Source organism: Aquarana catesbeiana, linkage group LG04 (assembly GCF_042186555.1).
Source record: "Aquarana catesbeiana isolate 2022-GZ linkage group LG04, ASM4218655v1, whole genome shotgun sequence".
NCBI lineage: Eukaryota > Metazoa > Chordata > Amphibia > Anura > Ranidae > Aquarana > Aquarana catesbeiana.
This window is the reverse complement of record NC_133327.1, coordinates 271,784,505-271,808,537: the sequence shown is the minus strand read 5'-3', so window position 1 is coordinate 271,808,537 and position 24,033 is coordinate 271,784,505. Positions and strand designations below refer to the sequence as shown.

Sequence of the window (24,033 nt, the reverse complement as noted above, 5' to 3'; positions counted from 1 at the left end):
TGTGTCTGAGAGCTGAAATCGGTTGCGCCTGGCCCAGCGCTCCAGTGAGGCAAAGCAGAGAATGGTGATTGACAGTCACTGCTCTCTGCTTTAAAGGAGAAGTCCAGCCTGAGCTTTTTAGGCTGGGCTTCTCCTATGGGTCACAGGAGTGCAATCCGTTTTGCACTCCTGTGACCCGTTTCAGCAGAGATCGGTCTGAAGTCCGCTCTCCGCTGACGTCATTGCCATCAGTCGAGGCACCTCATCATCCCGACTTCCCAAGTCTGGATCCGCCAGCTGCCTTGATTAATGGCAGTCTCAGAGCCGCTGAGACGGCCCTTTTACAGCTCATCGCCCCAATGAGTGTGGAGAAGCAGACCAGGAGCGATGCTGACTGACAGTCCTATCACCGCATCTGTGGGGGGTCTTCTAGTCCGGACTGGTAACTGAACAAATCCTCCGCTATGAGCTTGTATACAGCTCAGTGCGTGATGGTGCGAACATGGCTCAGAAATAATAAAAAATGGCCATAGGTAAAACCCGCTAGGCATTTATTAAATATTAAAAGCACAAACGCCTATTATGCATAAATTAGCAACAATTAAAAAATATGCGGCCAGCCGGCTGAAATACACACATAAAAATAAAAAGCTAAAAAAAGCGCTAAAAAATCAAATACAAACCCAAGACTATAGCTGCACGAATAAAACACCAATATCTGTGTAAAATAAGCAAATAAATCAAAAATACGTGTGCTCATAATCTGTGTACAAATCTAATCATATTGAGAAAATGCAAATAAAATTCATTAAACGTGCATCGATCAAAGTGCCATGAATAAAAGATCCTGAATGAGGTGTGCAAAAAACACATATGAATGAACAACTTAAAAATATCCAACACTAAATGCGTTATCACATTAATATATCAATAAATACAAAAAAGCTTATCAGCAGTGAAAAAAACGTGAAAATAGTGAGTATAGTCCATAAGCTATACGACAGAAGAAAAGTTCCATGGGTGTATATCCAATTCATAAAAATAGGGGAAGGCATCCACGATCTATCAGGTCATAACTCACATAGATAAATGGAGAAGGGAGGAGTGTATAGATGAGACTCTCACTTAATCCAAAGCTAATTAAAGATGGACCCTTACCCTAAATGGTGGACCTCCCTGTTGGCAAGGTCTTACGTGCAAGCAGATTTAGCCCTCTGCGGGGACCGTGGAATGATGATATCCGAAACAGCTGATGTGTCCAGCGTCACCGACCTGGTAGCGCTACAAGGAGCACATGCTGGGTATAATATTGTGTTTTTAGCGAAGGAACAGTTGGGTAAAATGTAACATTGGCAAAAAGGATTGCTATGAACTGGACTGTTTTAAAGTGGTATGCGTGGGAACAAGTCTGGTAAAATGATGGTATTGGCAGTTACAAATGAGCTACGGTGGACGAGTTGGACCACGCCAGGTCGGTGACGCTGGACACATCAGCTGTTTCGGATTAGATTTGTACACAGATTATGAGCGCACGTATTTTTGATTTATTGGCTGAAATACACACGCCTGTGATAACAAACGGGACGTAGCGTGTGGTGACTTCAGCACGTCGCTCCTCCCGACGCGTTTCGTCACAGGTTTGACATCTTGGGGCACAGGCGGCGTACTGACGCACCGCTTAATATACACAAAACCAAGCCTCGTTCTGAATCGTAGGTGGCTAGCTATAGAACGCCATTTTAGATGAGGGAAGACAAGTTACTAATGCCAGAAGTACTCTACACATTAAGCCTAAAGGATCTGAGACATAGTACATGTATGTCTGTTTTAATACTCATCTAAATGGCCAAAGTGCCCCACATGGCAAGACCACTGTATCACAGCGGATTCGTCAAGGTTTGTCCCCCCCTGTTCCAATACAGGGACGTGGCCAATATTCCAACTGGAGTCATGGCCCCCCTCGGGGTCACCAACAAGGTTGGACCCAGGGTCCACCACCCTCTCGGTCAAGGCCAGCATTACGGCTAGAAACAGGGACCGCCACCTTACCATGTTCCCACCTTGAATAACCAGTGGGGTTTTGTCCCTAATCAGACTTATGGGTACAATGGTGATACATATAGTCAGGTGGTGAATTATGGTGAAGGATATGAGAAGAATGAGTTAAATTACAATATCCCTGTTCATAATACCTTCTTCCTATTAAGAGAGAAGGGGGCCCTGTGGAATGTCCAGATTATTCTGGAGCAAACTATGGTGGGAATATGGGCCACCTCAATGGTCCTTATGTTCCTAACCATATGGAACAACAAGATAGATATGACCAACAGGCGTGGGGTTTTCCCAGGCCCAACCAAGGCACCAAAAGAGCCGTAGAATTAAGAGAGGAACTAGAGGGGGGAGGTGTGTTCAGTCCAAAAAGGAAAAAGACATAAAGGGAACTGGGATTTATAATCTCAGTTACCAGGCACTAACAGACTGAGGTGAGAGTATTAGATAAGGGTCTAAAGTTTGCTCCACCGAAGGATTTGAACAAATTTCAGGCCTATATGGATGTCCACAAATACGTTCATAAACTGAATATTAAACGACATTTTATTTCCAACCCCATCAGGGATAATAGGTTGACTGTGACTGAATATCAACATTCTGGCCTTTCCAATGCCTCACTGTTCAACCCTCCGGGTGCTCTCGTACACTCTTTAAAGGTTTTTAGGGATGTGGTTTTGAGGGATTTAGATAATTTAAAGTTGAAACAAGCAAAGACAAAGAGGGATTTACAGAGAGGCATAGAGTCACTGTGCGCTAATAAAGAGCTGGTGATTCGACCTGCAGATAAGGGCGGGGGAATAATTGTCCTTGACGAGAATGACTACATGACCGAAATGAATAGGATAGTAGGTGATATGGATACTTGCACCCCTTTGCCCTCTAATCCGGGTGGAAGATACAAAACATTATTGGAAGATATTGTTCAGAAAGGGGTCCGTTTGAGCATTCTGAACAAAAAGTCACTTTCTGGTTCCTAAAGCACCGAGAGTGCCTATCATATATTATCTGCCTAAAATACACAAGCGTCTTATTTGCCCCCCGGGACGCCCCATAGTGAGCGGTATAGATTCCGTCACGTCCTGGGTGGTCAGGTATATAGACTTCTTTTTGCAACCACTGGTATGTGCTATGCCTTCTTATATTAAGGACAGGCGCCATGTTATTAATCTCCTGTGGGGATTGAGACCACAGGAGGGGATATCGTTGGTCACAGCAGATGTCACCTCGCTGTATACAATCATCCCCCACGAGTTGGGTCTGGGTGCTGTCAGATATTTTTTGGACAAAGACTCGAATCTTGTGGCAGACCAGATAGAATACATCATGGAGCTTATAGAGTTCGCTGCAACCCACAATTTTTTCTGGTTTAATGGCCAATTTTACCGCCAGGACAGGGGTGTCCCCCAGTCTGGCGAATTTGTTCATGGCCCAGTGGGAGGAGGATGTCGTCTATGCCCAGGGGAGACTCGAGGTGGTCCTATGGGCGCATTACATAGACTTCATCCTTCTCCTATGGCATGGCAGCAGGGCCGCGCTGGGCGTGTTTATGGACTCGCTCAATTACAATAATAGGGGGATACATCTCACCTATGAGGCAAGCTGTAGGTAGATTAATTTCCTGGATTTGAAGATATCAGTTAGAGGTGAGATGTTTGTCACCTCTACATTTTTTTCAAGTCCACGGACAGGAATTCCTATATTCCGGTGGAAAGCTGCCATCATGCCTCTTGGCTTCGATCAGTGCCTAAAAGCAAGTATATGAGGCTGAAATGAAATTGTACAGAATTGGATACATTTTTAGTGCAGGCTGAAGTACTCGCACAGAAATTCCTGGATAAGGGTTACACAAAACAGGCCCTGTTTGACACGTTGGACTAAGTCAGACTGATGGATAGGGCAGATTTATTGAAAGAAAGACACCCCCCCCCCCCCCCCACGGGACAAAGGTGACACTATAGCAGTCCCTTTTCATTACAAATTTTTCCAACCAACATCATAATATTAAACCTATTGTGAATAAACACTGGCACATTCTGGGGAACGATAGATTACTAAAAAACATTTTGCCTATTAGACCTCAGGTGGTCTTTAGGGTTGTTCCGTCTTTAAAAGACAAACTGGCTCCTAACATCTTAAACCCACCCACTAACAAACCTCATTTTTTGGGGGGGGGGAGCTCACTGGTTATTACCAGTGCAGAAGATGCCAAGTGTGCTCTCTAAATGGGTGTAAGACTAGGAGGACGACTAGTTTTATTTCCAGTGTTACATCCAAAGAATATAAGATTATGCCATTCATTGCATGCTCCTCGGAGGGGGTAGTCTACCTACTGCAGTGCCTTTGTGGTCTGCAGTATGTGGGCCCCCTCCAGGTCCGTCGTGACGAGCACATCAACAACATTAGAATGGGGTTCACTAAATATTCGGTATCTAAACATTACCTGACGGTTCATAACAGGGATCCCTCCAATACCATCTTTCTTAGAATAGACTAATTTTAACCCCCATTGCAGGGGCAGTTGTCTTGTAAGAAGTATTTCCAAGTTTGAGATGGCATGGGTACATAGGATAAAGACTTATGTCCCCCATGGTTTAAATATCGATGTTGATGTCAATGCATTCCCAGATAATGCTTGGCCTTTACATATTTAGTGATATGTTTAGCGTTTCTTTTGATGAGATGTGACCAGGTTTAATGTGAACTCGATCTGAATCTTGGGGAGCTAGCCATACGATTTTTACGTTACCTTACATATAGTGAAGTTTGTCATCGGCCCTTAATGAGGCTGTATTCCCCTTAGTGTAGCGTAATTTGGTTATGCACCTGGTACGCGACACTCATTTAAGGATCACGATGAGTACACAGTTTCCTGTGATAGTTCCATCTACTAGTGTAATACCATTTTGGATTTAATTTTGATTTTTAATAACTCTTCAATTCTTTATGGCCACTAGTCATGGGTATTTGCCGTCCTTGATTTGGATGACACATTTCCATCTGCTTGCCTTTTAGGGGTGCGATATTCCGTGGGCTGGGTTCTTTCCTGGATTGGCCGACTTTGCTGAGATCCGTTTGTTCGAATGACCATGTTGGTCTATATGAACAATTTGACTATTCTGTTTTCTTCCTCACTAGTTTGGTGTCATGCTTGATATGTTTCTATCTTAGCATGTCATGAGTCTTAATGACTTTACCAGTTCCTGTTGTGGTTGATATACTATCATCTGTTACCTATCTGGTGTGTGACATATTCAGATATGTCACACCCACCAATTTAATGTAAAGTTAAGTCAGCTTTCATTACATTACCTTATGGGCTTTGTTTTGTACCGGGTCGACCGATTTCATGGATGTCGGCCGATTTCTGCATATGAAACATGGTCTATATTACATTATATGTATATGGGTTGTCATATCACATGGACCGTGGCTTCTTGCCGGGACGACTGACCTTGTTGATGTCGGCCGGTCTGTATGTTTGTTCATGGTCCATGCGACCACTATGGATGATGCGTTGCAATAATCCACAAGTGGTCTAGTTTCATATTTAGTTTTTTATTTAGCTTGTGTGTGTATCACAGATATCGGTCGACCAATATGGCGTCTGTTGTGTACACAGTGATTGTCTTTGCTTGCTATTTATCCATGAATAGATTTTAATAAAACCTTTAGATTGTTTGATAGTTTCTTTTCTTTATGTAGAAGTCTATAGGTAGCGTCATAGCTGGCTACTGATTAGTGCTGGTAGTGACGATTTTTTTAGGATTATTATTTGAGAGCTATCTCCAAGATGCCGTCCCTTGACGAATCCGCTGTGATACAGCGGTCTTGCCATGTGGGGACACTTTGGCCATTTAGATGAGTATTAAAACAGACATACATGCACTATGGCTCAGATCCTTTAGGCTTAATGTGTAGAGTACTTCTGGCATTAGTAACTTGTCTTCCCTCATCTAAAATGGCATTCTATAGCTGGCCACCTACGATTCAGAACGAGGCTTGGTTTTGTGTATATTAAGCGGTGCGTCAGTACGCCGCCTGTGCCCCAAGACGTCAAACCTGTGACGAAATGCGTCAGAAGGAGCGACGTGCTGACGTCACCGCGCGATACGTCCCATTGTTTGTTAGTACAGGCTTGTGTATTGCAGCCGGCCAGCCGCATATTTTTTTTATCTGTTGCTATCTTTACGCCTAATAGGCGTTTGTGCTTTTAATATTCATTAAATACCTAGCGGGCTTTACCTATGGCCATTTTTTATTATTTCTTTCTGAGCCATGTTCGAACCATCACGCACTGAGCTGTATACAAGCTCATAGCGGAGGATTCGTTCAGTTAAAGGTCTGGACTAGAAGACCCCCCACAGATGCGGTGATGGGACCGATATCGGAACACAACGGAGGAAAAGGCCCTGGCTGGGTGTTAGCCACAGGCATTACTTGTCTGTGCAGCTGGTAAGCGCACATTTCTTATGGTGGTGGGTCTGTCGAGCAAAGTCACACTAACTTCTTGGAACTGTTAACAAGTTGATATACTCACTATTTGCTAAGGATTTTTCGATTGGAAATTTGACCGTCATTGGAATTCTGATTTACCGTCACTGAACATTCAAAGAGTTCTCTTTGAATGTCTCTCTACTTCTCTTTTAAGCTGATGGAGAACTGAGCAATCAGCAATTGTGATTGCCGAGTCCTGGCGCTTAGAAATGGCATGGCACAGCTGCAGCATCTGTCTGCTGCAGCATGGAGGTGAATATGTATGTATGTTTTCTTGTATAGCCCAAACTTCTAACTGTTATCATACAGTACAGGACTTTCTTAGACCATAGGTTATATGCAGCTACCTTCAGGTGATTGGACACTGGCAAAAAAAGCTTGCTAGGGCGGCCTCCAAAGCAATCCATACAATCCTGCCCATTTTTTTTGGTTAGCTAATGTCCTTGGGTGATGGACCAGTTTTCCTTTTTGCAGATTTTTTTCCTTTTATAACATTTAGGATCCATGCATACTGGGAGCTTTTATAAACTGCAGAAAAACATTGAACAAAAAAAACTTTTTTTTTTTTTTTAATTCCACCGTTTAGCACGTTTTTGTGCCGGCATTCATCAAGGAGCGTTACCCTCACTGACAGCTGAATGTAAACAAAAGAATGCAGGCATTAAAAAAAAAAAAGAAAACAAAAAGTGAATTGCACTAGTATAAGCAACCATTTTTACTGAGGAAACTGATTTGTTCAGTGACTAAAGCTAATCACATGGTATAGATGGGGTGTGATTGGCCCTGTCTGTACCATGTGATCACTCTGACCAATCACAGCTAGCAACACAATGAAAGGAAGCTATCCGGCCTTCTCATGGCTTTACGCGGGTCCAAGATTTCCGTTTTTTTCTTGTTCCTTTCCATCTTGCGACGCTGTCCGAGAGACACAAGACGCCCCAACCAGGGAACAATTCCGCTTCCTCTAACTAAAGCATTGGATTGGTGCCCTGCGCCTCATATCCACCTATCCATATCGAAAGACTTTCTTTGAACATGCATGCCAACATGTCCCCCTGGTTTCATCTCTGCTATCTATGCATCCCTGAATGGATGCATAACATCAGCATCCCTCTCTTATACAGTATATTCCAATGGGAACGGGACCTCCAGTCCCCTATAGAACTGGAAGATTGGAGTAAGGCTTGGAAAATTGTCACCAAATGCTCCGTTAACACAAACACTCTTGAAGCAGCCTACAAAATACTATTCCTATGGTACTGGGTCCCTGCTTATTTAGCTCACCCTTACCCCGGGAGTAGTGACAGATGTTTCTGTAATTGTGAACAACGGGGGGCGGGGGGGCGCCCTGCATACCTGGTGGTCCAGCCCAAAACTAGTGGGGTTCTGGTCTAGGGTTTTCGGCTTACTCTAGACCCTTTTTCATAGAACCATACGCAGGGATGCTTGGTTGGCCCTATTACACTGTAAAATCCCTGGCTTATATGCATCACAGCAGAAATTGGCCACATGTCTCTTTATCTCAGCTAAATGGGCCATAGCCCATGCATGAAAGACCCACAGTGTAGCCTTCCAGGGGGTGAAGATATGCCTGACTGGAATGAAGCTTCATGAACGAATGTCCTATTGTGAATGATTCACACGCCAAGTTTCTCAAGATCTGGGAACCATGTATCTTTTTGAGTTCCCTTCACTCCAACCAGCCTGTTCAGGCCTTGTTTGACCGTTCCCCTAGGGGCCTCCGAGTCCGAACCACCTGCCTCCCTACCCCTTGCCCCTTCTCTGTGCTCTTTTCTTCGTTCCCTCACTTATTCTTTCTAATCTCACGCAGTCCCTGCCCAGTGGGGTTGGTTGCAGGAGAAGAGCCTCCCCTCCAGGTGACTGAGTAGATTTGGGGGCATTGCATTTTTGCATTTCTGGTGTTTTATTAACACCCCTGTGTTTCAGAATCCCTTTATCTCAATTGACATGACTATATTCTTTATCACTCTTTGTAATAATTAACCATGATTTAGCCCCTGTGTGGGTTATTCCTATGCTTAAATTATTGTTTGTTAATTTTTAAAACAATAAAATTGAAACAGAAAGGAAGCCATCCATTGTCATGTGATCTGCTGTGATTGGTCACAGCGATCACATGGTACCGGCAGTGGCCAGTACACGGAGTCATCGACAAAAGGTGCGTTTAGGGAGGACATCATATGACATCCATCCGGAACGACTGTCCCGCCCAGCCGTCGTTTGACAATAGTGGATAAGGACATGGCGGCTGTCTTGTCGGCCCGCTCCTTAACAACCAGCTATTCGCTGGTTAAGGATGCTGGCAGCCGCCCGCTAAAAAATAATTAATGCTGGAAACTGGTGTTTAGCAGCGTTTAGGAGCTTGTAGGAGCTGTCAGCTTTTTGGTCTGCCAGCAGATCGCTCCCAAAATGCAAACAAAATTATTTTTTTTCCGCTCCTAAACACTGAAGTTTTAAAAATTGCCTTTAGGCCTGGTTTGCACCTATGCAGGATAGGTTGCAGTTGATGCATATTCCAGGTGCATTTTGTGTTTTTCAATACACATTTGATCCATTGAAGTCCATGGAACTGTAACAAAGTCTTCTAGTCTGAGAACCTTCAGGGCTAAAGATAGCTGGCATCCTTCTGTATGTGATGGGTTGTGAGGCATAGTGGGTGCAAAGTGGATAAAGTTATTGGGCACCAGACACTTCTTGGATGTAAAAGAGGTTTTATTTCTCTTAACAGTCCTTTTGTATTTTTGGGGGGAAAGAGGGTTAGGGCCAGGACACCCTTAAGTAGTTGTAAATTCAATTGGCAGACTCTGAGACTTCAAGGGGAGGACAGCTGTGCAGGGAAAGGCCTCAAGCAAGGTACCACATCTGTACATGCAGGAATGCTGTCTCCTATGGCAACAGTCTTTAACAGTTCCTAACTCAAACCTAACAGTTCCTTCAGCTTCAAAACAACTTCTCCTTGTAGTTCTTCAACACTGAGCGGTGGTACCTCCCTTAAGTGTCACCCACGTTTCCCTGCTGGGTCCCTAGCTTGGCACTCCAGATACTTTTCAAACTTCACCCCTGCTGACCGGCTCGACCTCTGGCTTACACTCACATGGCTGCTCTGCAAGCATCACCTCCGCTGGTTGGGTTCTCCATCGTGCCTGTTCGCTGAGAATGTGGCTTTGGTACTTCAGTTACTCACTGTAGTCCCTGGTAAAGGTGCTTGGTCCCTTTGTGGCGACAGCTTCCCTCCTACCTCCCACCACTGACAGGTTCTCCGGCCGGCAGAACCGTCACTTTTGCTTGGACTGCAAGCTGCAATCCCAACCATGTGCTGCTCCCTTACTTCTGGATAGGCCCTCACACAGCCTAGCAGCCAGATGCCCCCGGGATAGGCCCAATCTCCGGCCTAGCAGCCTGGGGTGTACGAGACACGTCTACCCAGACAGCCGTCCAGATGGCACAGAACGTAGATCACCTGACCTCACCCGAATATGCAGGTTCTCCCAGCAGGCCAAGGGTTTCAAGAAAACCCCTGACCATTGGCTGAGAGACCCCATATACCCATAACCTGACGCGGGGTTGCCCTTCTCGTATTTAGTACCACCAAGTACCCGGCAACCTAGAGGTAGAAGAGAAAAGTGCAACCAGGCCAAACTTGGGGAGAAATCAATGCATCTCTAGCAATTGACCAGGGTAACCACTCCTGGCAAAAGTGTGAGGAGCTCCCTGATTAAACCCCAGGGTGCTACAGAACCAAAAACACAACTTGTTGGTCCCTGGTCCTTTCCATAAAATATATAGATGTGAATGTGACCCATAGGAAATGATCTGTAATCTGTTTGATTTAGATGTATGCTTTGGGTCGTTGACATGCTGAAAGATGAAGTTCCTCTTCATGTTCATCTTTCTAGCAGAAGCCTGAAAGTTTTTTGCCAATATTGACTGATATTTGGAACTGTTCATAATTCCCTCTACCTTGACTAAGGCCCCTGTTCCAGCTGAAGAAAAACAGCCCCAAAGCATGATGCTGCCACCACCATGCTTCACTGTGGGTATGGTGTTCCTTTGGTGATGTGCAGTGTTGATTTTGCACCAAACATATCTTTTGGAATTCTGGCCAAAAAGTTCAACCTTGGTTTCATCAGACCATAACACATTTTCTCACATGCTTTTGGGTATCTTCAGATGTGTTTTTGCAAAATTTAGCCGGCCTTGGATGTTTTTCTTCATAAGAAAAGGCTTCCGTCATGCCACTCTACCCCATAGCCCAGACATATGAAGAATGAAGGAGATTGTTGTCACATGTACCACACAGTCAGTACTTGCCAGATATTCCTGCAGCTCTGTTAATGTTGCTGTAGGCTTCTTGGCAGCCTCCCTGACCAGTTTTCTTCTCGTCTTTTCATCAAATTTGGAGGAATTACCCGTTCTTGGTAATGTTACTGTTATGCCATATTTCCTCCACTTGATGATGACTGTCTTCACTGTGTTCCATGGTATATCTAATGCCTTGGAAATTCTTTTGTACCCTTCTCCTGACTGATACCTTTTAACAATGAGATCCCTCTTAATCTTTGGAAGCTCTCTGCGGACCATGGCTTTTGCTGTAGGATGTGCCTAACAAAATGTTAGGAAAGACCTACTAGAACAGTTGAACTTTATTTGGGGTTAATTAGAGGCACTTTAAATGATGACAGTTGTGTATGGACTCCTATTTAACGTGAGTTTGAATGTGATTGCTTAATTCTGAACACAGCAGTTATAAGAGGGTGTGCACACTTATGCAACCAAATTATTTTAGTTTTTTATCCCCCTCCCTTAAAAGATTTCAGTTTGTTTTTCAATTGTACAGTTTATAGGTCACATTAAAGGTGGAAAAAGTTCTGAAATTAATTATCATTGTCTCATTTTTTTTACATCACAGAAACCTGACATTTTAACAGGGGTGTATAGACTTTTTAAATCCACTATATGTCCCTTGGTCAGATTTCATGAATGGGATTTACATCCACTTTAAGGTAGCTGTGTAACCCAATCAGTTAATACTAGGATCCTGTGTCCTGTAATGTACTCCAAAAAAGGATTTTACAGGCAAGTAAAAAATCCCTGTTATGGGTATGTTCATTTTTATTTTTTTTTTGCTGGCAGGAATGGAGTAGCCAACTTATCTTCAGGGGGTGCAAGTCTGTTTTTGACGGCAGGATTGCTATATTTAGACTTGATCCTCTTATACAAATGACCCTTTCACGCTGATGGTGTAATTGTCAAGACCCTGTGCTGCAGATATTTGTGTGCTGTTGTTGCTCCCATGTACTTTGCCATGTAATGTAAAAAATGTGTTAAAAGAAATTATTCAAGCAGAAAAGATTTTATTCACATGTCTTCCAATATGAAATCAATGTGCAATTTTTTAACATTTTTTCTGTCTGATATATACATTTTATTTGAAGTCACTTCTTTTTTCCTCCCTTTTTCCCCTTGCCTTTTTTGCCCTTTTCTTTGCCTTTCTTGCTCTTGGATTTCCTGTAGGGGCCCAGGCCTTTCCGCACCATTATGCCTTTCCACCAAGCTTGGATCTAAAGATGAAGATAATTATATTACTACCATTGCTATACCTTTTTACATTGATTAATTACAAAAGTAGTAAATACTGGAACAGTTTGTATATGCATGTGGACATACCAGAATAATTTTCAATAAAACTGCTTAGTTTTTATAGGTAGTAAAATGCAACAGACTAACTGCAGTGGTTCTCAACCTCAGTCCTCAAGTACCCATAACAGGCCATGTTTTGGGAACTTCCCTTAGATAAAACAGCTCTTATAATTACCATGTCATCGATATGGATTAAATGCAGCTGTGCAAAGTAAAGGAGAACCTGAAAACATGGCCCGTTGGGGGTACTTGAGGACTGAGGTTGAGAACTACTGGACTATTGCATACATAAGAAATGTATACAGTGGATATAAAAAGTCTACATACCCGTTAAAAATGTCAGGTTTCTGTGATGTAAAAAAATGAGACAAAGATAAATAATTTCAGAACCTTTAATGTGACCTATAAACTGTACAACTCAGTAGAACAAACTAAAATCTTTTTTGGGGGGGGGGGGGGAGTAAGAATAAAATAAACTAAAATAATGTGGTTGCATAAGTGCACACACCCTCTTATAACTGGGGATGTAGCTGCGTTCAAAATTAAGCAATCACATTCAAACTCATGTTAAATAGGAGTCAGTACACATCTGCCATCATTTAATGTGCCTCTGATTAACCTCAAATAAAGTTTAGCTGTTCTAGTAGGTCTTTCCTGACATTTTCTTAGTCACATCCTACAGCATAAGTGTGCACACCCTTAAACTAATACTTTGCCTTAATAAAATCAAAAGGTGCTTCAACAAAGTATTAGTTTAAGGGTGTGCACACTTATGCAACCATATTTTAGTTTTTTTATTTTTACTTCTGTCGTACAGTTTATAGGTCACATTAAAGGTGGAAAAAGTTCTGAAATGATTTATCTTTGTCTCATTTTTTTACATCACAGAAATCTGACCTTTTAACAGTGGTGTGTGGACTTTTTATATCTACTGTAGGTTCTCTGTATAAAATAATGGTGAATATTATTTGAATTATTACCTTGATGGCACTGGATAATTCCATTTGCTCCTGTTTTTTCTTCTGCCGTGCTTTCTCTTTCTCCAGACGATCTTCAATAATTACTTTCTCATACTCTTCATACTGGAATGTTAAAAAGATTTTCAGTCATATTGATGTGTAAATCGAATAAAGTTGGTAACCGATAAGCATTTTTATAATAATATCTTTAGTATAACTATGATCATCGTTTTAAGAAATGCTTATAGCACCATGTTACACATCCTTCTAATGCAGCCAGCAGTGTACTGGTGAAGCTGGTCAGATTCCAGCGAGTAATCCTCCCCTTATCTCATTATATATTGAATGAGCCATATACATGGTCTAAACCCTGTTCTGATTATGCATGAATATTCTGTTATATAAACCATATTGGCATACTCCTTTAAGAAATATACTTACTAATGAACATAAAATCATTCTTCATTTTGGTGGGTCTAAGTTGGCATGGTAACGAACCATAGAAAATATGTCTTGATTATATGTGCTGTTCTGATCATTTAACACATGCTGGAAAATGGCTGCTGAGGGGTCTATACACACACATACACTGGCGACTAGGTGCTAACATACATGCTGGCACTGAGGGGTAAAAAGTGTGTAAACCCCAACTATGAACTTCACTTGTTTTCTCCCCTTTGGTCTGTTAAATAAACTCTTTGAAAGTGCTTTGTCATATCTGCTGAATACATTTTAAAAAAAAAAACTGTTAATCTTATCAGATAAGCAGTCCTCTACTATCTGCATGTGCTGCACTGTTATCAGTTATATTATTCAGAGGACTACAGGATGCTCATCTAGGTTACTGACAAAGAGAAGTTTCTAACAGTCCTGTGTTTGTAGTTTTGTAAGTGAATATAAAGGAAAAAAAAAACACATCTAAGGATTGTTAAGCTAATATATATTTGTTTGGGGGGGGGGTTAGATATGCTTTAACACATGTGCTGGGTAGTGGCGGCTGAGAAATTGATGCATGGAGACTAGGTGCTCCGGGTTTAAGGCAGCTCTCCACACTCTAAACTAAAAGCCATAGTTGATGGTTTAATGAATGGTCCAGTGCAAGACAGATCGCTTGAACTCTTTGTATTGATACATTTCACTTGTATTAAGCATATTCATATCTCTACAAACCAATAAGCTCAATATGAGTAAAAATGTGTCAGAACAGAGTCCAGGTAGTCTGTCATACACTGGATCATTTATTAAATCTTTAACTGTAGCTTTTAATTTGGAGTGAGGCTGACTTTGCTTTTACTAGTACTGAGTACATAAGCTAGGAATTGGATGTTTAGAGAGTAACGCACATGTGCTGAGGGCTCTGAGGAGTTTTCAAATATATGCAGAGGAATAGGTGATGTGGAGCTAACATTTGAGCTGGGGACTGGTTGCAATGGGCTAATGTACTTGGAGGATAGGTCAATGAGGAGTTAAGGCACATACATTGAAAACTCGCAAATGAGGGTTTAATGCACATGCTCTTAAAGCTGATCAGTGAGGGGGAAAAGGCGCATACACTGCAGACTGATCACTGAGGGGGTTTAGTGCACATACGCTAGCTGACTGGGTTTAGCATGCAGTTTGTATTGGGAGTGTGAGCACTGCACAAGTTGGTCTCTGGAGGGGAAACTGGAGATTGGGTGTGCTGTGGGAAGGGGACAGGGAAAAGACCAGTGTGTGGTGCGGGTGGGATCTAGAAAGAAGGCTATTTTCCATTTCACTCACTCTTTCACATATATTTGCAGGAATAAAAATGTGCATTTATTATTCTTTTCACAGAAGCCTGCAAAGCATTGCAACCGCAATCAGTTGTTCCCAGGTGCAATCCATGTTCCTGCAAACGTATTCTTTAGTTGTCTGGAGGTATGAGCTTTAAATTAGAGAGCTGGAGAAAGTGTCAATGGACTACAAATGTGGTGATCACACTAGTATTCCACCAAAGTTTGACAGCTGCTGTAGGGGAGAACAACCCCTGCAAGCTGTCAAAGGGAGGGGCCACTTTGGACATGAGGGGTGGCTTAGCATCATGTTACATTTCACAACCTAAATACCGTACAAGTGTAACATGTTGCTAAAGATGGAGTTGGCCTTTAAGGCAGGGGTCTCCAACCCCCGGGCGGTAGCCTGTTTGCAGCTGGGCTGCGAAGGCCGCATTTTCAGAGGTTTGGCAGGAGCGGGCGAGCAGAGAGATATCGCCACCTCTCGCGGCCTGCCTGCCCACACAGCTGGCCATGAACACAACACTGTCTGAGGTGCTGTGTGAGAGCAGAGAGATGATATCCTCTCTCACCGCTCGCCCTGCCACACCACCATCCAGTCCTCACAGCCGGCCTGAAAACTACAATGAGGTGTGGCGGGCGAGAGATTAAATCTCTCACTGGCTGACCCGCATCGCCGCATGTTCCACCCTCACTTGGCAAGTGACAGTCCACGTCTGGCAGCAAGTGACACACTCAGGGTTCCCACTGATTCTGCATTATGGTGAGTTGAACTATTTATTTTTTATTACAATGTAATAAAGGAAATTATGCGCTTCAATCATCCTGACACCATATCAACCATGGTGTTGTGATGATTGAAGCGCCATCACCAGCCATTTTCCCAACAAATTGCCCACGAAAATCCAAATCCCCCCCCCCAGCATAATTTTCTTCCACGCAGCCAGTTCCCGGTGTCAAAAACGTTGGGGACTGCTGCTTTAAGAGACTCAGTCAAAAGAATTCTGAGATGTACGAGTTGCATTATCCCCTTTAGGAGAATTGAACACTGACAAAGCTAATAATCGATCAGTATAAATCCTCACATTCCTATCATGTTTGTTTTTGCTAGTGTTATAGAAGAATTGATGTCTTCTCCCCAGGAAAGCAAACCCTTTCACTTGACTTTTTTTATCAACGTATTGGGGTATATTTACTCAAGACAAATCCACTGTGCACTAGAAGTGCAGTTGCTGTAGATCTGAGGGGGACATCCAAGGAAAATAAACAGCATTTTTGCTTGTGCATGATTGGATAATAGAAATCAGCAAAGCTTCTCTTCATTTCAGATCTTCAGCAACTGCACTTGCAGTGCCTTTTAGTAAATCAACCCCATTGGCTCTTATGTTCATTGAAGAACACAGTCTTGCAAGAATCTTGACCATAGAGTTATAGTTTCAGTAGTAGGACACTAGACAATGAGGATTTGCGGAGCAACGCCTAGCGGCAGCCCCTGCTACGTGCAGGGCCCCTCATCTGCCTCAGGCAGCTCAATTTTTTTTTGCCTAGTGTCTAGGAGTAAGTGCTTAGCTCCCGCTGAGACTCTTAGTTCCTCTAGTTTTAGCTGGTTAACCTCTTTTTAATTCTTCCAATCCACCAGACAAGTTTTTTTCTTTAAATCTCAGTCTTCTTCTCGACTATGCGATCTTTACTTTACCTGCTCCTCCAGGGTGCATAGTCATTCCAGTACCTTCCCCCAAGAGGTTCAGAGTGTCTACTTTCCAACCCGTTACATTGCTAAAGGAGGAAAGGGTTTGACCGCATCTAGACCTCTAGGCTCTCAAGTTTTTTTTGATGGTCCAAAAATTCAAAATGGAATCTATTCATTCTGTGGTTTCTCTTCATCAGGGGTATTTTCTTGGTCTGCATAGACATATTTGCATGTCCCTATCTGTGCAAGGCACCAGAGTTTTTCGTGAAGAACATTATCAATTTGTCTATCCCTACCCTTTAGTCCGGCCTCTGCCTCCACGGGTATTTACCAAGGTGCTGGCTCTGGTCCTAGCATTGCTGGGAAAGCAGGGGAATTCCATGGTGGGCTACATGAGTGATCTCTTACTCTGGGCAGAATCCTGCTTTTCCGTGATGGACAATTTGGCGATCACAATCACTTTTTACAGGAGTTCGGTTGGATTCTGAAATGCAAAAGTCATCTCTGTTGCCTACTAGGTGCTTGGAGTACCTGGATCTAGTTCTGAACTCCACGCAGGCCAGGGTGTTCCTCCTGCTGCATAAGCTTTGAAAATTTTGAGTTCAGGCTTTCATTATTTATTTCCATCAGGTAGTCCAACCTGTGCTCCTTCATGCAAGTTTTGAGTCTCTTGGTTTCCTCCCTGAAGGCACTTCCTTTTGCACAGCTTCACTCAAGTGCTACAGAAGGAAATCCTGACTAAATAGGAGAGTCCTCCCCCATCATTGGACAGCCCATGTGAGATTGTCAGTCAAGTCCTCCAACCCCCCTAGTGGCTCAGGTCTTTGTTATCTGCTGAGTGGCAAATCGTTCCTTGCACATTCATTCGATGGGGTTCACAACAGACACCAGCCTGCACAGTCAATCTTCCACCCTGCTTTGCCTTTGCTGGTCTTGATGCCCTGGTTATTGAAAGGCCGGTTTAAGAGAACAGGAGTTTATCGGCTTCCAATACCCTACAATGTCTAAGGGACGGTAATGTACTTCTGGGAGGATCTATCATCAGACCTGGACGGCCTACATTTGGTGTTCTGAGTAAAAATGGGTTGATCCACTAACTTTTTTTGCAAAACTACTAACTGGTAGCCTGTCTATGCTCAATATTCAGGCTTCATCTAATGCCAGTTTTGTACATAAGGTCTCTCAGGTGGCTCTATGAGCTGTAAACTGCCCCCTAGTTTTACAAAAGCAAACAGTTATATTGCAGCTTACCAATTCTTAGATGTGATGGCTGCATTTGTTTTTCTTTAGGGTTTCTTTCTTTTATTTCCACTTGGTGATCTAGCCAAAAAGTATGTTGTTTTTCAACAGACTTTCAACTTCTAAATCCTGGAGTTGTAGTAGTTAGGGGGTTGAGACAAATCATTTACCACTGACAATGATCACCTTATTGTAAAATCTTTATACCGAATACAACAAAACTGTTTGCTGTAACTGCTTATAAGGTATTAGCTGCAGCTTGGCTTCAATGTGTTGGTGTATTTAAATCTGTTAGAACATCTAACACGCCCCTCTCCCAGATTACCAATGCTGCTACCCAAGGGTGTGTCTGTGCTCTTTCATCTAGAGTGTAGGCACTCTAATACAGGATGTATGTTACTAGCTGGATCAACAGGTGAAAACAGAGTGGGGGGAAAAGCCACAAAAAATAAATAAATAAAAAGAGAAAACTAATGCAGTCAGCACATCTGGTAATTGGTAAACTGCAATATATTACATTCTTAGTATTGGGTTTAATACCACTGTGTTGTCCACCAATCTCCTGGACTGCTCCTTTGGAAGTCCCATACATCTATCTTATGATCTTATTTGCACAGAACAAAAACATGATTTTTGTTTGCTAGTGTCCAATTCTCCTGAAGGTGGCAATATAACCCATGTATCACAGAATCCTTCTGACCTCTGTGTCCCTTAGGCCCCTTTCACACTGGGGCGGTGGGGGCGTCGGAGGTACAACAGCGCTATTTTTTAGCGCTGCTGTACCGTCGTTCTTGTAGCGGTATTCGGCTGATAGCGGTTCGGTTTTAACCCCCGCTGGCGGCCGAAAAAGGGTTAAATCAACTCGTACAGCGCGGCTATAGCCGCGCTGTCCCATTGATTTCAATGGGCAGTAGCGGTTTAGGAGCGGTGAATACACCGCTCCTTCCCCGCTCTAAAGAAGTGGCTCGCAGGACTTTTTTTACCGTCCTGCGAGCGCACCACTTCAGTGTGAAAGCCCTCGGGCTTTCACTCTGAACAAACAGCGGAGGCTGTTTAGGGGCGGTTTTCAGGCGGTATTTTTAGCGCAATACCGCCTGAAAACCGCTCCAGTGTGAAAGGGGCCTTAATGAACTCTGAGATTTTACAGTAGTTCAAAGATCCTCATTTTATACTGTATATTTAAAATGAAAGAATTGGTTTTGTTCACGTTTAAAGCGGGGGTCCAACCACACCGCCAAAAAAAAAAAATATTAAAAGCCAGCAGCTACAAATACTGCAGCTGCTGACTTTTAATACATGGCCACTTACCTGTTCCAGGGTCCAGCGATGTCGGCAGGGGACGCCGAGAACCCGCTCGGTTCTCGGCAGCTGCCGCCGCCATCCTAGGTGAGGGAATCAGGAGGTGAAGCGTTGCGGCTTCACTTCCCGGCTCCCTACTGCGCATGCGCGAGTCGCGCTGCGCGTCCCAAGTGGTCCCCGCTCTCTCCTGGGAGCTGTGTGTTCCCAGCAGACAGCGCGGTGGGGACGGGAAGTGGCGTAGACTCCCATGGGAGTCTATGCCGGAAGTGGGTGCAAATACCTGTCTTAGACAGGTATCTGCACCCTACTCCCCCCTGAAAGGTGCCAAATGTGACACCGGAGGGGGGGAGGATTCCGAAAAGCGGAAGTTCCATTTTTGTGTGGAACTCCGCTTTAAGGCTTCTAAGCTTTACAGACACCAAGCTACAAATAAAAAGGAATTTCTCAGTGGAACTGGACACAGCAAGCAATTGTGAATAGTACAAAATGCACATTGTACTTTTTAGCTGGTTCCAGTTCATATCTATACGACTTCCTGCCCTTACTTGCTTGGCCAGATCCTGCAACAATGAGAGATCATTAACTCTGGCAGTCTTCAAAGCATTCAGTTCAGCTTGCTTTTCTTCTGTGTCTTTGTCATACTTCTCCATCCAGTACTCCAGCTTCTCTTCCAATTCCTGTATGACAGAAATCATAATATTACTGATACTTTTGGGTACTGCTAAATGCATTCTCAGGATGGACTGCATGCCGCCTTTTGTTAGGGACGTTATCCAAACTGGTCAAACAGCAGCATCTACAAGCCATTAAATTTTCAGATGTTTTGGTTGCATACTTAAGCAAACCAAACAGAATATGGCATTGTTTAATACAGAAGAAAAAAAATACATTGTGCTGTGTACTGGAAACTGTCTCTGTATTGTTTAGCTATACATGTAACGTATGTTTTGGAATATTCAATGTGTGTTTTATACTGTTAGATGATTGTTGTCAATTAGGTAGTGTTTTAAACAGTACTGATGACAATATTAACCTTGCAGCTCCCACATTACTGTGATTTTATTAACAATTTCCCCTGTGCCAACAATTACCTCTTTTTTAGATGTTTGAGTTCCATTTTAAATAATTCCACAAGAATGCCATTATGTATGAATAGTCCAATATTAAACAAGTAATGGAGATCATGAGATGAAAGTTCATATTTTATTCAAGAGGATGCGCTACTGCAGGTGACTGGGCCTGGACATAAGTTAGGAATCTGAACAGTCTATACTTAAAGAAGAACTCCAACTTTTCCTCCCCAAAACAGATGCACCGTGCATGTAAATGAATCACAGCCCCACTGTCCGTTTATGTGCAGCTTACCTCCTTTAGCTATATACAGCAGGTTTCTATGTCTGTGATGTCACTCCTCCTGCCGGCTGAATTTGTGTTCGCTGAGTTTGTTTCTTAACTTTTCCAACTCTGATACTACATCTCCCATGATCCTTTGAGCCTCTGTAGCTTAAGGGCCGTCTATGGAAGTCACTTGTACCAGTTCTGGGCGTTGTGGGGGGTCCTAGGGTTACGGTGGGTGTTTCTGGGCTTTCATGTGGATGGTGAAAGGTGTAAATGTGTCATACCTCCTCCTGTGTCATTCCTGTCTTGTAGCATGCCAAAGAATAATGGCTTACTGCAAAACTACAGGGGAAGGGCTGTAGGAGGTTATTATGAAGGTGTTTCCGTCATATGTAAATTATTCCCTTCAAAGAAAGCAGGGCTCTAGGAGGGCGGGATCTAAGGGGTGGGACTGTCCCTGTTCACACTGGTCGGCATATTTAACTGGGCAGGATTGAATTCCAATTGTGATCCATTCAATCCTCCTCAGTGGCAGCACAGCAAGCCTTCAGAACAGGCTATGTATGAAAGGGTTTCCTTCTTGAAAAATGCTGTGATCTGTGAGGTGGGACTTGGGAGGTTTGGACTCTTCCCATAGGTGTGACTGGGTGGGATTGAATGCTAATTAGGATGTATTCAATCCTATCCACCATTAGAGCTGTGAAGGAAGTTACATCAGTTGCAGTGTGAAAGAATACAAAAGGGAGTGTTATAGACTCTAGGTGCTGCAGGAAGTGGCTGTGGAAAGGACAGAGTCTATCAGCAGGATATAGAGAGTGTCACATGACACAATACAATAACTAAACCCGGAATATCAGGGGTTCTGCAGACAACAGAGCAACATAGTACAGTGGTATGATATATGCTGGGATTAATCATCCCATTCAGTTCTAGTGAAAAAGTTGGAATTCAGCTTTAAAATCTTAACACACCCGTGGAACAGCAGAAGCACTGGCTAAGTGTTTATATTCTGAACTTGTCCTTGGAAATTTCAATAAAACTGTGGCCTTGCCCTTTCCAACTTAACCTGTCCTAGTGTCGTTTATTGGTTGATATAGTTTCTGACTTTAAGCCTATGCTCCTCAGCAGCCATGCAAATGGCCACTTTATTAAGGTGCGATGTAAGTATCTCACTGGCTATTTTCTCACCTTCTACTTCTCCACCTCAGTGGTGGCGATAGCAGGGATATGGCCGAGATGCAAGGAGGAACCAATTGGATTTTGTCCCCTGCTTATCTGTCACTGCTCTGCAGCCCTAGAAAAATTAAAACTGTTTATGTATATGTAGCATCCACCTGAGTCTACTGGGAGCAAAGAGGTACCTCCAGATACAGGGAGCGAGGTTACATACATCCAGGGCTGAATCCATAGCTATTATGGGGAGTTAGAACAGAATTTAGGCGCCAGTCACTTTAAGTATTTTTCAATGCTTTAATGGGAACTTGAGAAAAGTAGTAGGAGAGAGGTTTAGGGGAGGTTTCAGATACCATTTTTGCAGATCACTTACAGACTCCTTGAATCCAAAGGACAAAACAGCTTTCTTTAGAAGATCTTGGATACCTGGATAGGTCTCTCACACAGACCTAGCAACTGGTAAAATGTCTGGACAAGCCTCTTTCACAGACTTAGCAGCCAGTAGAACTCCTGGATAAGTCCCTCTCACAGACTTAGCAGCCAGGAGCTAGTTACCTTGTTTAAATTGTAGAACAGCTTGACTGTACCAGAACCTTTAAGCCGACCCGGTGATACTGTAAGGGTAGGTTAGATATAGGTGTGTCCTCCAAACGAATCATCAGAAGCTCCTGAGAGAACAGCCTTCATCCTGGCTCTCTCCAGCAAGGGCCCTCCCCTGGATCTCCTCAGCTTGGCTCGGCTTCTTCCACACAGGCAAGACAGCCTAAGGACCACCTCAGGATTAGTAGGCCCCAGACAGGCTTCTGGGCCTACTTACAGCAGCACATCATCGGGTCAGGAGGGCCCTGAGGTAACAAAAGACTAAGAGCACATGGCATCTGTCCAATAAATACCCCTTCCCAGAATGCACAGCGGCCAGGCACCTCCTACTGGGCTGTTTCTGGAAAAAGAATATTCATTACAGCTCAACCTAGTTGTAATTCTCATACTGTCCTGTGGTACCAGCGACACCTACTGGCAACAGTGGGAAATAAACAACACAGTCAAGTTTAGAACAGAACCAAATATGCAATCAAATCTGAGCTGTTTACAGCTCAGCCAAAAACTAAATTTACACTATAGCCCCATTTTTAGGAACAGGGGGCTACAAATATATAAATACAAACATATATAACATGTTCTGACATCGAAAGCAGGTCTCCGCCTGGTTCCTCTTCACATCATGACCATTTCCCTTTTCTCTCACTGCTATCGCCATATAAATCTAGTATATATATATATATATATATATATATATATATATATATATATATATATATATATATATATATATATATATATAAAAAAAGTATATATTGTATGTGTGAGAGGAACCATTCATAAATATGTTTTTTTGTTTTTAAATATGTTTTTCTGAGTGTGGCTAGATAAATACTCGGTTACAAGTGTCACAGAAATGTCTTCATATAAAAACGCTATTGTTTAGGAATGGCCCCTCTCACATAGGTCTTTTATTAAAAGGAGAGTTTTGGACTATATAAAAAACAAACATATATACTCACCACTAGGTTGCAGCAGCGGTGTGATCCAGCAGCTGGTCATCGCTGGCTCTAAGCCCAAGAACTGAGTAATCACATGACCGCAGATCGCTCAGTTTTTAGTCTTCTCAGAGTGGAGAGTAAGGACTGGAGTACTGGCCTGGAGAGGGGTGGACACAACTAGGTTCAGCTCTCAGTCACAATCAGAGCTGGAGCCAGCTTTTAATCAGACAGATGAGAGGATCCCAACAATGTTGCTGGAATCCTTCCAGAGTCTGGAGTGGCTCTGTGATGTCAGCTGACTTTAGCCTGCTGTCCATAAGTAGAGCAGAGGGCACTGTCAGCTGATCTGGATCACAGGAGTCCAAAAGTTAAGTGTACGCCGGTGACCCAGAAGAGAAATCTGGCCAAAAAAGCTTTAGCCATAATTCTCTTTTAACATTGATTTTGTTTTCTAATTTTTATTTTGTCATCTTTTATACTTTTTTTTTTTTTCTATCCAGGAGTATTTAAACCCTTGATCTCACGATCTCAAATCTCACTTCTGCTACATATCACAGCCAATCAATGTGTCTTTCATTCACTTCTCTTCTCAGTCATTTTAATAAACTAGTTCCCTTCTGGGAGCTTTACATGCAGTGAAAGACTGTGATGTGTAAAGACCTTCTACATTTCTGTCTCCTAAACATACACCTTCATCTCTAGCATGCAGATCAAGAACTTTGTGAAGTATGCAGAAGTTTTAGGAACGTGATAAAAAAAAAAAAAATCCATATAAAATATATATATATATATATATATATATATATATATATATATATATATATATATATATATATATATATATATATATATAT

The 24,033-nt window shown here is 42.9% G+C and overlaps 1 protein-coding gene across 2 annotated transcripts in view; it reads right to left on the bottom strand.

Moving 5' to 3' along the window:
• Window positions 1–11,880: 11,880 nt before the first annotated feature.
• DRC9 (dynein regulatory complex subunit 9) overlaps window positions 11,881–24,033 on the bottom strand; it is a 53,003-nt gene continuing 40,850 nt past the window's right edge. For both annotated transcript variants that reach the window (XM_073626543.1, XM_073626542.1), the window contains exons 8-10: window positions 19,673–19,804; window positions 13,167–13,268; window positions 11,881–12,107 (exon numbers count right to left, since the gene is read on the bottom strand). In XM_073626543.1, the coding sequence (XP_073482644.1) occupies window positions 11,982–12,107; window positions 13,167–13,268; window positions 19,673–19,804 (360 nt within the window). In that variant the 3' untranslated portion in view covers window positions 11,881–11,981. The remainder of the gene's footprint in view (window positions 12,108–13,166; window positions 13,269–19,672; window positions 19,805–24,033) is intronic.